Source organism: Myotis daubentonii, chromosome 1, assembly GCF_963259705.1.
Source record: "Myotis daubentonii chromosome 1, mMyoDau2.1, whole genome shotgun sequence".
NCBI lineage: Eukaryota > Metazoa > Chordata > Mammalia > Chiroptera > Vespertilionidae > Myotis > Myotis daubentonii.
Window position 1 is genome coordinate 153,965,295 of NC_081840.1, and position 15,146 is coordinate 153,980,440.

General features: G+C 49.4%; 1 protein-coding gene across 2 annotated transcripts in view; it reads left to right on the forward strand.

The window, feature by feature from the left end:
• The first annotated feature begins 293 nt into the window (after positions 1-293).
• Positions 294-15,146, forward strand: part of PFKP (phosphofructokinase, platelet) — a 67,140-nt gene continuing 52,287 nt past the window's right edge. The window contains exons 1-2 of one of the 2 annotated variants that reach the window (XM_059663006.1): positions 294-483; positions 13,806-13,879. In XM_059663006.1, the coding sequence (XP_059518989.1) occupies positions 369-483; positions 13,806-13,879 (189 nt within the window). In that variant the 5' untranslated portion in view covers positions 294-368. The remainder of the gene's footprint in view (positions 484-13,805; positions 13,880-15,146) is intronic. The other variant, XM_059663016.1, reaches the window with a different exon arrangement.

A 15,146-nucleotide genomic window follows, 5' to 3' on the forward strand; every position in this document is an offset into this window, starting at 1 on the left:
CTCCCACAATTGCAATGGTCCCGCCTACCTATGAGGCTCCTCCCATATTCGATACGCCCCTTCTCCAAAGGTCCCCACTCACACACCTGGGCTCTTCCGCCTGCGAGGCTCCCGCACCTTCGAAGCCCGCCCACCAATGGCACGCCCCGCCCCGCCCCGCCCCGCCCCTCTATCTGCATAGCGCCCTGCCGAGCTGTACGCCCCTGCCCGCGGCGCCTCCTCCGCAGGCCCCGCCCCGTGTGCCCGCCCCTAGCTTCCGATTGGCGCGCACGGAGTGGGCGGAGCGAGCGGTTCTGAGCGGTGGCACCGCGGGCGGGGTGCACTGGCTGCCTAGCGCCCGGTCCAGCGCGGAGTCCGGCCTGTTCGCCATGGACCACAACGGTGACCCCTCGGTCCCCAGAGCTTCCTTCCGAAAGTTCCTGGAGCAACTCTCCGGGGCCGGCAAAGCCATCGGCGTGCTGACCAGCGGCGGGGATGCCCAAGGTGCGCTACCACCTCCCCGGGCCGGGGCGGAGGGGGACATCGGGGAGAAGGGATGGAGGTACCAGGGGGAAAATGTGGAGACCCTGGCAAGTGACAGGGGTACGGGGAGAAGAGAGATGTGGGAGAGCAGCCCAGTGCCCGGGAGCCGCAGGGGTACCTTGCGTGGTTGGAGCGGGCCGGGCAGCCTCAAAGTCCCTGCGGGGGCGCGAAGGGAGGGGTATGGCAGCCCAAGCCGTCATCCGGAAGATGAATTAATTTTCCACCTCCACGTTATTTTAAAAATTGAGGCTGGCGACGGGGTCGTCTGGGCCGCCCTTGTAGGTCATCTAAATCCGACTCGTAGGGTGGGTCCGGAGGCCCCTGCAGGTGGGTGACAGCGCCGCCACCTCCAATGCCAGGAGTCCCTCCCGCCCTGTGCTGCGGAGGAAACGGCGGTACCCGCAGTGCGTCCGGAGGACTCAGGCCCCTACGCGGCGCGGGCGGGGTCCCCGCTGCCGAGTTCGGGACGCGTCCGGGGGCGCGGGGGTCCCCAGGCGGGGTGGCCAGGCGTCCGGCACACTGCACGTTTACACCGGGAGATTTAAACAAGGGGTTTCCGCCGCTCTAATCGCCTTTCCCCTTCCGGCTGTGACCAAACCGAAAACTAAAATGGGTCACTCGGCCTCCCCGCCAGCCTCTCCTTGGGGGAAGGATTAGGAAGCGGGGACTCCGGGACGTCACCAGCACCGAGCGCGGACTCCAGGCGCCCCACCGCCAGCGTGGAGGCGGATTTCGGGGAGATGAGGACAGGGGTCCGAGGCCCGCGGACGCACCAAGAAAATATTTCCATATAATGGGGGAAGGAGTGACACGGCCACGCCCAGGCTGTCGCGCTGGGTGCACGTGGGGGCGCCGGGGTTCCCAGGGAGTGGGTTTTCCAGATCCAGGCAAATCCCTGGGTGGAGCGAGCCAACCGCTAGAAAGTGGATGGGCGTTTTCAGGCGGATGCGGACCTGGAGCCTTAAGAACCATGCAGGCGGGGACGCGTCCGGTAGCTGGTGTGTGGTTTCTCCCCTCCTCCCCAGCCCCAGATTAATTTAAAGACTCTGCGGCCTCATTTCCACTTGTTTGGAGGCCACACATAAGGTGGAGGGAGGCGTGGGTTAAGGTTCTGGCGTCCTAGCCGGTGCCCACCCTCCCCGCGACCTTCCCTTTGCCCTTGAGCGGGGCGTGGCTGGCTCGGGTGCTGCCGGTTGGCGCCCGTGGCGCGCGCGTACGTGATGCTTGGCCTGTCGCTGTCCGTGTGCCTGCGCCCTGGGCCCTAGGCACCTGGCGCGCAGCATCCCCAGAGCGTCGGTGCCAGGGGAGACCCTCCCAGTCCTCTTGAACGTGTCTGTCGCAGCGTCAGTCATCGCCCCCGCCCCACAGGCCCACGCCTTTGCCTCCCGGGGAAGCAGGGCTGCTCTGATTTGATATCCTGGTAAAATGACTCAGGTTTTCAACATTCCAGAGAAAGAAAATGTTGTGATATAGCAGAGGCCAGGACTGAGGAAATGCAGAGCTAAATCAATGACATCGCCCACCTTACTTAAATGAACAAACACCAGAAAATGTGCCAGGCTGGGTCGTGTGGGGTCCTGGTGGGGCTGAGAGTGGCTTCCCTGTCAAAGGCTTCAAAAGCACGTGTGCCTGCAGATGCTAGCACAAATGAGGAAGCATCTTAAATGAATGGCATCCTGCCCCCTCCAAAGAGCATAAAACAGTTGGCACAGGAAGGGGAACTGGCCTTAAGCCTCCAGGCTTCAAGGTTAGTGTTTCAAGGTTATTTTATAATTAAGGTGCTATGTCTGTTGAAAAAATTGTATATATATATATATCATTCCTTTGAATCCTTGTCTAAAAATTTGTTTAACCACCTGGTAGTTGGCATACAGGCACTCAGGATAATGGTGCAATAGACAGAATCAGCATTTTCTCTGTTACTCATCCTGGCTCTGCCACTTGTGAGCAGCTATAAAAGAGTTCATTCATTCCGTTAGTCCACACCTCTTCTCAATGGAAAGTATACTTTGAAAACAAAAACTCTAAGAGAAGGTTGTTTGATTGGTGTCCTGTCAGGTTACTAGGCGATGGCAGTTCTCACCTCAGCGGGTAGCATCCTCTTTGATGTCCTGATGCTCCCACCTGGCACATCAGGGCTGCCCTACATTCCTGGCAACCCATGGTGGCCTCTTGTGTGCCCTCCCTCTCCCTTCCAGGCAGAGCTGTGGCGGCTGTTTTTTCTTGGACTTCATGCAAAACGCCAGATGTTCTATTTTGAGTCCATGTTGGATCTGCCTGAGCGTTTGGGAGCATTTCTTTCCAAGAGAGCTCAACGGAGACATGCTCAGAGAGTCTGGTCTTGGCAGCGGCAGATTTACAGACCCTTAGAGTAGGTTATTCCCAGAGATGCTTTGGGCTGCCCACCATTTCCCCACTTTCTCTTGATTCTAAGTTAGATCAGTGTTGGATTTCCTCTGAGATCCAACAGAAGAATTTTTACAGGTCTTATCTCCAGGCCTAATTACACGGCTCCAAGACATATGTGTCTTCATTTTGGAGATGGGGACAAAGACCCACAGTGAGATAATTGACTTAGCTAAGGTTATGCGCTTTTAAATGGCAGTGGCAGGATTTAAGATAAGTTTTATGACATCTCAATCTAAATGCTTTCGGGCCATGGTGCTCTGAAGGGACCTTTCTCAGAAAATGCCTTTTTACAGTGACAGCAACCACTTTAAAATACAGTGAGAGTGGCTGAAGTGAAGTAACACTTGATTCCAAAGTGATGAAATGCTTTTGATTCCCAGTGGAATTTGCATTATATAACCTATTAAAGAACAACAACAGCATAAATCCCCCATCTATATTCCTGACTCCCTAGCCCCACTCATTAGGGAAGAGTATTTCTAAAGCTAACTATTTTTTTTTTTTCATTACTTGGGTTTCTTCTGTTGTCACAAGGAATCTGTAGACTTAAACTGATTTTTATTTCAACCTAAAATAAGTTCCCATTGCCAAATGGACAGACATAATCATGACTCAGTACCCACCCTCAAGCAAGATTGTGCCACACACCAAAGGTGACTCATCATCTTAGATACCAACTGTGGGCTTCCGGAGGGGCTGTTAGGGCTGAGAGTTCTGAGCAATGGAGTGGACCCTAAGGGCAGAGTGAACACCAGGCTGAGTCCCTTTTTGCCCATGGCAGAGTGAATAGCACTCACATAAATCAAGTCGATGTAAGTCTTCCCATTCATGGTGAGAATAGCTAACATTTGGTGACCATTGCTATGTGGCAGGTGCTAATGCTTCACGTTCTAACTCATCCTCATTTGACACGTGAGCAAGGGAGCTGTGAGATGCATGGAGTGTACTTCGTACATCTCAGAAGTTTGAGGTGTCATCTGCTAAGCAGTAGGGCTGCAGTGGAAATGGGGGAGCCAGACACAGGTGCCATTCCCCAGGGCCATTCCCCAGTGCCTTTCTGGTGCCCAGCACAAAGGTTGGCAGCTCACTAAGAAGTGTGGACCAATTCCTTCCTCTAGGCATTCCAGCTGTTTTCTTTTCTCATGAAGTCATGTCAATTAACTAAAGCTCTGCTAATCCAACGCACTCTTTCATCTCCTGAGCAATGTCTGGGGACAGTGAACGCCTGGAGATTTGCCGTCAGAAATGTGAGGTACTGTGGATGGGGCCCAGGCACCTAGTTGGCCTTCACTGATGTGGGTTTCTTGAACATTGCTTTGGGGTCCTGCTTGGGGCGGGGGGCGGAGGCGGCGGGGCAGGCAGTGGGTTCCTTCTGTGCCGGCCCTGAATTGTGCAGGCATTAGAGCCCAGTAAGATGCAAAGGGCAACTGAGAACAGTGGGCATCTCGCCTCACAGCTCCAGCCCCTTACAATCCTGGAATTCTGTACATTCTGTCCGGGGATCTTTTCTTTTTTTTAATATATATTTTTATTGATATCAGAGAGGAAGGGAGAGGACGAGAGACATAGAAACATCAATGATGACAGAGAATCATTGATGGGCTGCCTATTGCATGACCTACCCTGGGGATAGAGCCCACAACCCAGGCATATGGTCTGACAGGGAACCAAACCCATGACCTCCTGGCTCCTAGTCAACAATGCTCAAACACTGAGCCATGCCGGCCCGGCCGCGGGGGATCTTTTCTGTTTATAGTGTAATAACTTAACAAAAGTGATTGGGTCTAGGAGGCAGAGTGTTAAAATGCTAGTGTTAACCTCATGTACACCGTGGGGAGTCTGTGCAATTGCAAAGTTGTCTACAGATGCAAACACAGCTGTGTGACATTTTGTCATCTTCAAAAAGCATGTTTTCCCCCTTGGTTCGAACCTTTTATCAGGGAGAATTGGGGCCATTTGAATGTGATGCACCCATCCACTGGGCTGCCAGAAGCAATTCTAATTAGAGACATGAAGGTAGGGCAATGCCATTCTAAAGGCAGACATCAGAACACAACACTGTCCATCCACTAGGACTGTAATTGTGCTGAGAAGGTGTCTGGCTGAAGAACAGATGGCCATGTGTTAAGGAAGCAGTTGAGTCACTTTTCCAGTTACTCTTTTCACCCAGCTTCCTAGGCTGCTGTGTTTTTATGTGTTACCAAGTGTCTGCCAGCAGGCCCCTTTAGCCCATGTGTCTCCCCCCTGATACTTAGCATGTTGGGGATTACAGTCCTTGTGCTTGTCAGGAGGGAAGAGGCGGCCAAGCTGCTGGGGAGCAGTGCCCGGAGCTTCTCTCTGCCAGCAGTGAGATGGGGTCTTCCATTTTTTTCATTTGGAAAATGAAAGTGGAGTCACTCAGCTCTTATCTCCTTCCTCCCCTCCCCCTTCCTGTTCCCTTTCTCAGTGAAAGGCTGAAGGCCACTGGAAGACAGGAAGGACAAGGAGAATGTGCAAAAGAGAAAGGCATGTCACTGCTCTGCCTCTGGCCCTGCTGCCCCGGGGTCCACACCTTCCTCTCTGTCCTTGACGCAGCCTTGCCTAGGTGCAGACTGTGATTTAGAAGGTTTAGGGGACATACGTACTACTAATTGTAATACCTTAAACAATAAAATAAAAAAAGTAATGTTACCCCAATAAATGGAATGAAAAAAAAAAAAAAAAAGAAAGTCTAGGGGAGGCCTGAGAATCCACTCCAGCTGCTGGTCCCACTGGTCAGCTGAGGACACGCTTCAGTCCTGGGTCCATGGGGCGTTTAGGAACCCAGGCAGCTCAGACCCCTCCAGCAGTTTTCTGCGAAGGTTCTCTGACCAGGAGTTTCACTGGATTGTAATATAGGACCCTGTCTATCGAAAGGTGGAAACGAGCCATCAGTGGGGTCAGAGGTTTCTTTTGCTTAGAGCAGGGGTGGGGGATCTTTTTTCTGCCAAGGGCCATTTGGATATTTATAACATCATTCGTGGGCCACACAAATCATCTACTTAAAAATTAGCCTGCTGTATTTGGTCAAACATTTACTTAACTCACCACTAATGCCTTGGCGGGGCCAGACCAAATGATTTCTCAGGCCTTATAGGGCCCGCGGGCCGGACATTCCCCACCCTCGGCTTAGATGATGTGGGGAAGGGTGCCCTGGGGTAACCGGTGCAGCCAATCCTCCCCATCTTTAAGATCTGCTTTAACATCCCAGGTCTGTTTTCATTTAACTGTTCCACAAATTAGCAATGGCCTCGTAGGTGAGGGCAGACCTCGGCCCTCCGGCCCTCCTCTCGGTCAGTGGCTGTGTGACCTGGGGGCAGATGAACATGGGAAGGAGGCAGACCTGGGGGAAGCCCTGGTCCTTGGAGCGCCCAGGACAGCCTGTGTCAGGGACGCTCCATCTGACCTGGGGCAGTGGCGGCAGGAGGCAGCCTGGGGAGGCGGCAGGGGAAGCCTGCAGGGGCTTTCAAGGAAGAGGTCAGAGCCAGATGGGCAAGGTTCCTGGGGAGCGGCAGGTGGGGAGGACTTTGGATTTAGCCTGTGTGACCTGGAAGCCACCTGAAGGCACTGGCTGCCTCTCATAAGGGTGGTTTTATGGAGGGGGGTAGGGGGCAGGGGGAGAAGAGGCCAACTTTAGGATCTCAGGAGGAGCAGGATTGGTCCTTGGATGGAGGGTTTGGGGGTGGGGCTGGGCACCTGGCAGGGCCCCCTCTGCTTGGAGGAGGGGACCAAGGGGCATGGGATGGGTTTGTAAATGGAGGGTCCGGCCTCTGATCGGGCTCCCTTTGCAGCAGGAAGCAATGCAGAGTAGCGGGTGAGCAGAGGTGGAGGCAGATAGGGTTGGTCAAAGGACATTCTTTACAGCAGTGCTTATCTGCTTACCAAGGGGGAACCAGCAAATACCAGCGAGGAGACAGGCCACACTGGATACGTGCAGTGGAGTAGTTGCCGCCTTTCAGGAGGAGCTCAGTGCTAATGCATGTGGCAGAACTGACTCAGAACTTGCCTCGAAAGGGCAGGTCGGAGCCGCTGAGCAGTGGAAATGGGGCTCGGGTGGGGGCCCCTGTTCTATGTGTGACTCACCACATTAAACAAGAAGCAGAAGAAGCAGGTGACGTTAATTTTAAATGTATATTTTAGTCAACCCAATAGTTCAATCCAGAGCCCATATAAAGAGCATCTAGATAGCTCACCTTATTTTTTCCCAGTGACATTCAGGCTCACTCCACAGCGAGGTTCTGGCACAATGTGCTCCTGTTTAGAGGGTCCCTATTGACTGTTTACATTGGAATAACATGGAGGGGCTGCTGGCCGTGGTCTCACATCTGCAGCGGAGGCTGGGACACAGCGTGGCAGGCACGCTGCCCCCGCCGCTGGCCAGGCCTGGAGCCGCTTTTCCAGATGTCCGTTTGGCTGCCACCCTCACTTCTCTGATTCCCCGAAATAGCGCTTCTCCTGGAGGCCCGAGGCCAGCACTAGCTCCCGGCGGACAGTTGCAGCCCCTCTCTGCACCCCACACTCCAGCCCCCCAGCCCTGCTCTGCATTTTATTCTTCCCCAGACCCCCTTCCACCACAGGTGTCATGTGTTTATCCTGTTATTGTTAGCAGCCAGGGCCAGCCCCACCAGGGCCTGGAGCTTCCCCTGAATTTCTCAATGACAGAGAGCAGTGTCTGGTCCAGAGAAGACACGCCTTGCATCTTGGATGGATGAATGGGTGGGTGGGTGGATGGATGGATGGATGGATGGATGAAAACCTCCCTCGGGATTTATCTAGGTTTTCTGCGGACTTTGAACACAAGACCCAGCAATTTGGATCGTCCATGAATCAGAGACTCTCCCAAGTTTGTAACTTTGATTCAAGGGGGAGCTAACATCATTATACAGTTCTCCTTAGGATTGTTTTTCCTGTCAATTCCTAAATTATTAAAGGGGGAAACTTGGTGGAGAACTCGAGTAGCAAGTGCAAGTTAAGGTGTGCTTTAAGTTTGTTTTCTAACATATCCCACACCTTTGCTTTGGTATAAAGATGAAAGCCATGTGAATTCAGGAAGAAACCAGTAAGAGGGCTGAGCAACCTGACTTTATTTTTCAAAAAAGAGATTAAAGATCAAAATGAATTGGGAAAGGATTATAAGTACTGAGAAATGTGCAGGGAACATGGCTAAATGGGATCCGAAAGGAGGTTTCTCATACTCTTCAGATCACATAGGAAATGACAGAATGAATCCCAGTCATTTTATCAGAATCAACATATTCCTTGTTTCTTACAAATTACTCAAAGTTTAAATTTCACCAGAACAGAATCTTAGGAAGCATTTGGAAACCTGGAGTCCACCCCACTCCCTGATTCAAGGAAGAAATCACATAGTGACTAGCTTACCTACATGATGGTTTAGCAAGAAGCTGTTAATAGGTGATGTCAAGAACAACCAATGGACACAGACAGCAGGGGGCATGTGCTGGGGGCGGGCGTGGGTGGGGAGAATTCAATGGGGGGGGAAAAGGAGACATATGTAATATTTTCAACAATAATTTAAATTTAAAAAAAGAAAGAAAACAATCTAACAATCTACTCTTTCTATTTTATCTAAAGTAATTACCACACACTTCCCACTTAACTCCTTCCTAATTTTTTTCAAACTTTAGTTTTGGTTCCCATCACAGTATTGTACATCCCCTGAGGACGGGGGTTTAAATTTTTGCAAACGAGGAGGACATTACTTTCCAAATATGAAGATTCTTACTCGGTGGCAGGATTGCATTGCCCCATGGAAATGATTGTGAAAGCTGTTTTAATTCCCAGGTCTGGCTACCAAAACCAAAACAAAAGCAGAGTGAATGGACCCGGCTGTGTGGAGCTGTCACTGAAAAAGCAGTCTGAGTGCAGAGTGAAAGGCCCCGAACTGTGTGTTCTGAGTGGATGACGCTGAGCCCCAGGACAGTGCTCTGCAAAACAGTGAAACCAGAACCTGGCCCTGCTCACACAGCAGACTGTCAGGCCCCAGTGCAGGGGCCGGTGTCGATCCCAGCCATGTGTGTGAGAGGCCACGGGTGAAAACTGGCTTTTTCTGTGTTCCTCGGTGTTTGTCCTCCAGGGTGCTCCTCGGAAGGCAGCCACCTGGAGGGCCCAGCCCCTGCAGCAGTTTGGGTCCCAGCTGTGCACCCAGTTGAAAAGGAGAGCTAGCTAACCGAGTGGGCCCCACACCAAACAACAAAACTGGAAGGTCAGTTTTTTCTTAAAGTTCCCTTTGGTGATTCTAAGGCACAGCACAGCCATTGCCCTAGGGCAGCGGTTCGGGCAGCGGTTCTCAACCTGTGGGTCGTGACCCCTAAGACCATCCTGCATATCAGATATTTACATTATGATTCATAACAGTAGCAACATTATAGTTATGAAGTAGCAACGAAAATAATTTTATGGTTGGGTCACAACATGAGGAACTGTATTTAAAGGGCCAGAAGGTTGAGAACCACTGCCCTAGGGAATTAGGTCATATTTTAAGGTAAAATAAAATGAAGACCAAGGTTTACACACCAGCTTCGCTTCGCCGGTTATTTATTTTATTTTATTTTTTTTATTTTATTTTTTTTTTTAAATATATTTTATTGATTTTTTACAGAGAGGAAGGGAGAGAGATAGAGAGTTAGAAACATCGATGAGAGAGAAACATCGATCAGCTGCCTCCTGCACATCTCCCACTGGGGATGTGCCCGCAACCCAGGTACATGCCCTTGACCGGAATCGAACCTGGGACCTTTCAGTCTACAGGCCGATGCTCTATCCATTGAGCCAAACCGGTTTCGGCTATTTTATTTTAAATATATTTTTTTACAGAGAGGAAGGGAGAGGGATAGACAGAAGCATCGATGAGAGAGAAACATCGATCAGCTGCCTCCTGCACACCCCCAACTGGGATGTGCCCGCAACCAAGGTACAGGCCCTTGACCGAAATCGAACCTGGGACCCTTCAGTCCACAGGCCGACGCTCTATCCACTGAGACAAACAGGCCAGGGCCGTTTATTAATTTTGCTCATGTGGCTATCAGTTCATCTGCTCAGAGCCCAACCTCCCGGTCTCCCCAGGAGCACCCAGGCCCCTGAGGCTGCCTTGTGCATCAGCCAGCCCAGGTGCTGGGGCACTAAGCTCAGTTTTTCCTGCTCTGAGCAGAGGACGCCCCTCAGGCCCAATCAGGAGGCTACTAGCTCCCAGCTGGGGGAAAGGCCAGCTGGTTTTACTAAATCACAGGACCTAGCAAGTGAATAAAGCCTGTGAGGCTGGGTGCTACTGCTCAGAGGCAGTTCACCTCCTGGGAGCTTGGTGAGAGGGCGGTGCTCAGGGTGCTCCCCTGCCTGGGAAACCCCTGGGGCCCGGGAGCCCCAGCCTGGGGTCGCTGCAGGAGGAGGGGAGACAGGCCATTTTGCCGTGAGTACAGCTGCACCCCAAGAGGCAGGGGGAGACTGAAGCCAAGGAGCTGACGTGAGGATTGTTCAGACGGTGTGGGACAGAGGTCAGCGTTGGGCAGGCTTTTATTGCACAGGGATCTCCTGGGCTCACCTCTGGATCATGTCCCCCTTGTCACAGTTTCACTCTTGCCGTTTCTTATCCACTTCTAAAACCCCCAACTTGTCTGTCGTCTTTTATCCCGCTTTTATGAAATTTCCCCTTCCCCCACCCCGCCCCCTTGGGGACAGGGGCTTCAGGAAGGGGGGTGTCAACCTTGCAAATCTCCCCGAGACAAAGCACTGGTGTGGTGTAGCGTTGGGTTAATTTAGCAGTGACAGTGACCACAGCAGAATACAGGCTTAGACTCAGGGAGCCTGTTGGGAGGGACCCTGAGGGCTTGTTTATCAGGTCAGGTCTGAGGGTTGAGGAGGTTCCATGCACACCTGAGCCTGTGAGCAGGGAGATGTGGGCCTCAGCCGTAGGTTCCATAAACCTACACAGGGTTCCTTTTTCTCCGCATCCTCGCCGGCACTTGTCGTTTGTTGATTTGTTGATGATAGCCAATCTGAGAGGTGTGAGATGGTACTGCACTGTCGTTTCGATTTGCCTCTCTCGGGTGATTAGTGACTTTGAACAGGCTTTCATATGTCTCTTGGCCTTCCTTATGTCTTCTTTCGAAAAGTGTCTATTTAGGTCCGTTGCCCATTTTTTGATTGGGTTGTTTATCTTCCTTTTGTTAAGTTGTATGAGTTTCCTGTAAATGTTGGAGATTAAACCCTTATAGGTGATAACATTGGCAAATATGTTCTCCCATGCAGTGGGCTTTCTTGTTGTTTTGTTGATGGTTTCTTTCACTGTGCAAAAGCTTTTTATTTTGATGTAGTCCCATTTGTTTATTTTCTCTTTAGTTTCCATTGCCCTAGGAGCTGTATCCGTAAAGAAATTGCTTCAGCATATGTCTGAGATTTTGCTGGCTGTGGATTCCTCTAGCATTTTTATGGTTTCCCATCTTATGTTTAAGTCCTTTATTCATTTTGAGTTTATTTTTGTGTATGGTGTAAGTTGGTGGTCTAGTTTCATTTTTCTGCATATATCTGTCCAATTTTCCCAACACCATTTATTGAAGAGACTGTCTTGACTCCATTGTATGTTCTTGCCTCCTTTGTCAAATATTAATTGAGCATAGTGGTTTGGGTCGATTTCTGGGTTCCCTGTTCTATTCCATTGGTCTATATGTCTGTTCTTATGCCAGTACCAGGCAGTTTTGAGAACAGTGGCTTTGTAATACAGCTTGATATCTGGTATTGAGATCCCACCTACTTTGTTCTTCTTTCTCAGGATTGCTGCAGCTATTTAGGGTCTTTTTTTAATATTCCAAATAAATTTTTGGAGAGTTTGTTCTAGGCCTTTGAAATATGCCGTTGGTATTTTGATGGTGAGTGCATTGAATCTATAGATTGCTTTGGGTAGTATGGACATTTTAATGATGTTGATTCTACCAATCCATGAACATGGTATGTTCTTCCATCTGTTTATGTCTTCCTCTATCTCTTTTTTCAGTGTCCTGTAGCTTTCCAAGTACAGGTCTGTTACCTCCTTAGTTTATTCCTAGGTATCTTAATTTTTTTGGTGCGATGGTAAATGGGTTTTTTTTTTTTTTAGTCTCTTTTTTTATAAGTTCACTTTTGGTCTATAGAAATGCCATAGATTTCTTGGCATTAATTTTGTATCCTGTTACATTGCTGAATCCTCATGCACTGCTGGTGGGAATGCAGACTGGTGCAGCCACTGTGGAGAACAATATGGAATTTCCTCAAAAAACTAAAAGTGGAACTCCCATTTGACCCAGTGATCCCACTTCTAGGAATATATCCCAAGAAGCTAGAAACACTAATCAGAAAGGATATATGCACCCTTATGTTCATAGCAGCACAATTTACCATAGCTAAGATTTAGAAACAGCCTAAGTGCTCATCAGTAGATGAGTGGATTAAAAAACTGTGGTACATCTACACAATGGAATACTACACTGTGGTAAAAAAGAAGCAACTCTTGCCATTTGCAACAGCATGGATGGAACTGGAGAGCATTATGCTAAGCGAAATAAGCCAGTCAGAGAAAGATAAATATCACATGATCTCACTCATTTATGGAAAATAATGAACAACATAAACCTGATGAACAAAAACAGATCCAGAGACAGAAAAGCATCTTTCAGACTGTCAAACCTCAGAGGGAAGGTAGGAGAGGGTGGGGGCATGGGGGAGAGATCAACCAAAGGACTTGTATGCATGCATATAAGCCTAACCAATGGACACAGACAACAGGGGGGTGAGGGCATGAGTGGGGGGGTTAAGTGGCAATGGGGAGATACGGACACATATGTAATACCTTAATCAATAAAATAAAATTTTAAAAAAAACAAAGATCATAAAAAAAATCCTATATAATAAAGGGGTAATATGCAAAGTGACCATCATCCCTCACAAGGTGGCCACCCCTATGTGTCACAAGATGGCCTGCAGGGGAGGGCAGTTGAGGGCAATCGGGCCGGCAGGGGAGCAGTTAGGCATTGATCAGGCTGGCAGGGGAGTGGTTAGTGGGTGATTTGGCTGGCAGGCAGTGGTTAGGGGCAATCAGGCAGGCAGGCAGGTGAGCAGTTGGGAGCCAGCAGTCCCGGATTGTGAGAGGGATGTTTGACTGGCAGTTTAGGTCCAATTCCTTGGGGTCCCAGATTAGAGAGGGTGCAGGGTGCAGGCTGGGCTGAGGGACACTCCCCTCCCCCACCCCTCCACCCTCCAGTGCATGATTTTCATGCACCGCCCTCTAGTAAATAAATAAACCTGCACAGGTGTGAGCCAGGGGTGGGGCATCTCTTTCCTGTCCCAGGTTTATCTTGGTCAGATGTTATTTACAGAATATTGGTTTATTTATTTATTTTTTTCATAAAATGGCATGACTTGTTTTGTATTTAAGGCCACTGATGAAATTTTTTTTACGCTGGTGATGAAATTGTCTATTTTTCACCTCCTCCTCAACTCCCAGACTGCTGGTCCTTTTTAGTACTATTTTCTTTGAATTTGGCAAACTATAAATAAACACCTGTCCCTTGTGTTGTTTTGAACTGGAAGGAGTTGCCTGCAGGGTTGTAGGGAATCACGGCAGCTGGTGGCTGAGCAGAGCTACTCTAATTGAACGTGCACCAGGCGTTTCTCCAAGGATGTTCACCTGTGGACGAGCTTGCACATGCCCAGCCCTCTGCTCTGCGTTTCCCCAAGATCCTGATGCTATCCCGGATGCAGTGTGTCAGGCCCATCTTTCATCCAGGAGCCTCCTGAGGCCACAATTCCCTGTGGTCGCGGCCAGTGCATGCCTGTCTCTTCTCTAACTGCTGTCCTGTCCTTGCCAGGTATGAATGCTGCTGTCCGTGCTGTCGTGCGCATGGGGATCTACACGGGGGCCAAGGTGTACTTCATCTATGAGGTCAGTGTCCCACGGCAGTCCTACCTTCTCTGGCTCCCAGGAATCTGTGCCTTGCACTCGCCCGGAGCTCTCACACCTGCTGGGGTCAGGCCCTGCTGACTGAAACCCAGGGCCAGCAGTGACTGCATGCTGAGGGCCAGCAGGGGAGCCCAGTCCCACCAGAGCTTACCTGGAGGATGTGCTCCCTGGTCCAGGTGTGCCTCTGTGAGATTTGTGTTGGGGAGCAAGGGGTGGAAGGCACGAAATTCCATTTTGATGTCAACTGATCTTGCAAGATTAATGATTTCAAACTGGTTGTATTTGTAGCTCTAATTCCTTATAGAAGTGATATATGTAGAGTCACTTAAAATGGGATTGAATTCGAATAAACATTAAGATAATTGGGATAAATCTTCATAAAATGGCATGACTTGTTTTGTATTTAAGGCCACTGATGAAATTTTATTTACATTGGTGGTGAAATTGTCTATTTTTCACCTCCTCCTTCATGACCGCTTTGAGCTTTTCATCCTTAATGTAAAGCCCAATTCCTACTGTTTATCTGTTTTCTTCAAACTGAGGCCTCTGAAATCCAGCAGTAATCCTGGCGATCTAGGGATGGGTGGTGTTTGGGTAGAAGGTGCCAATATAGTTTGGAGCACATGATTTATTTTAAAAATTACTAGGAAAACTGTAATTTATGTTTAGATTTTAAATTTATAAAACATAATAAAGCTTATAAAAAGGAAAGAAGAGAATATATTTTTAAATAACTTAATTCATTCAGTATCACTGCTAGTGTTTTATGCTGATTCTTCCCAATGTTATATATGGGAGAGACTGGGAGGAAATATGTACATTACTAAAATTACAAAGGAATTTTGTATAGTACATTTTCTACCTACCATTGCACTCTATATGCCATGTACATCTCACAACTATTGCTTTAAATGTCTATATAATATTCTATCATGTTGATGTCTCAACATTTACCTGGCCCTTTGTTTAGTCGGTCGTTCCTTTGCCAACCACTGGACTATTTGGGTCCCTGCCCATTTCTCGACTATCATAGCAAGTTCCATATTAATATCTGAGGCTCTTCTATGCTGTGTATTATTATTGTGATCCCAAGGTACTGACTGAATTGGAAGACACGGCCCTCATACTGGGTCCCAATGTGTCTCACCAGTAGTTTCTGAAGCTTGTCCCAGCCCACTCTGTACCCCCATGTGACCTCCAAAAGTGGTACCAAACCCACTGGTTCTGTGTGTGTGGCCCTCCTCTGACT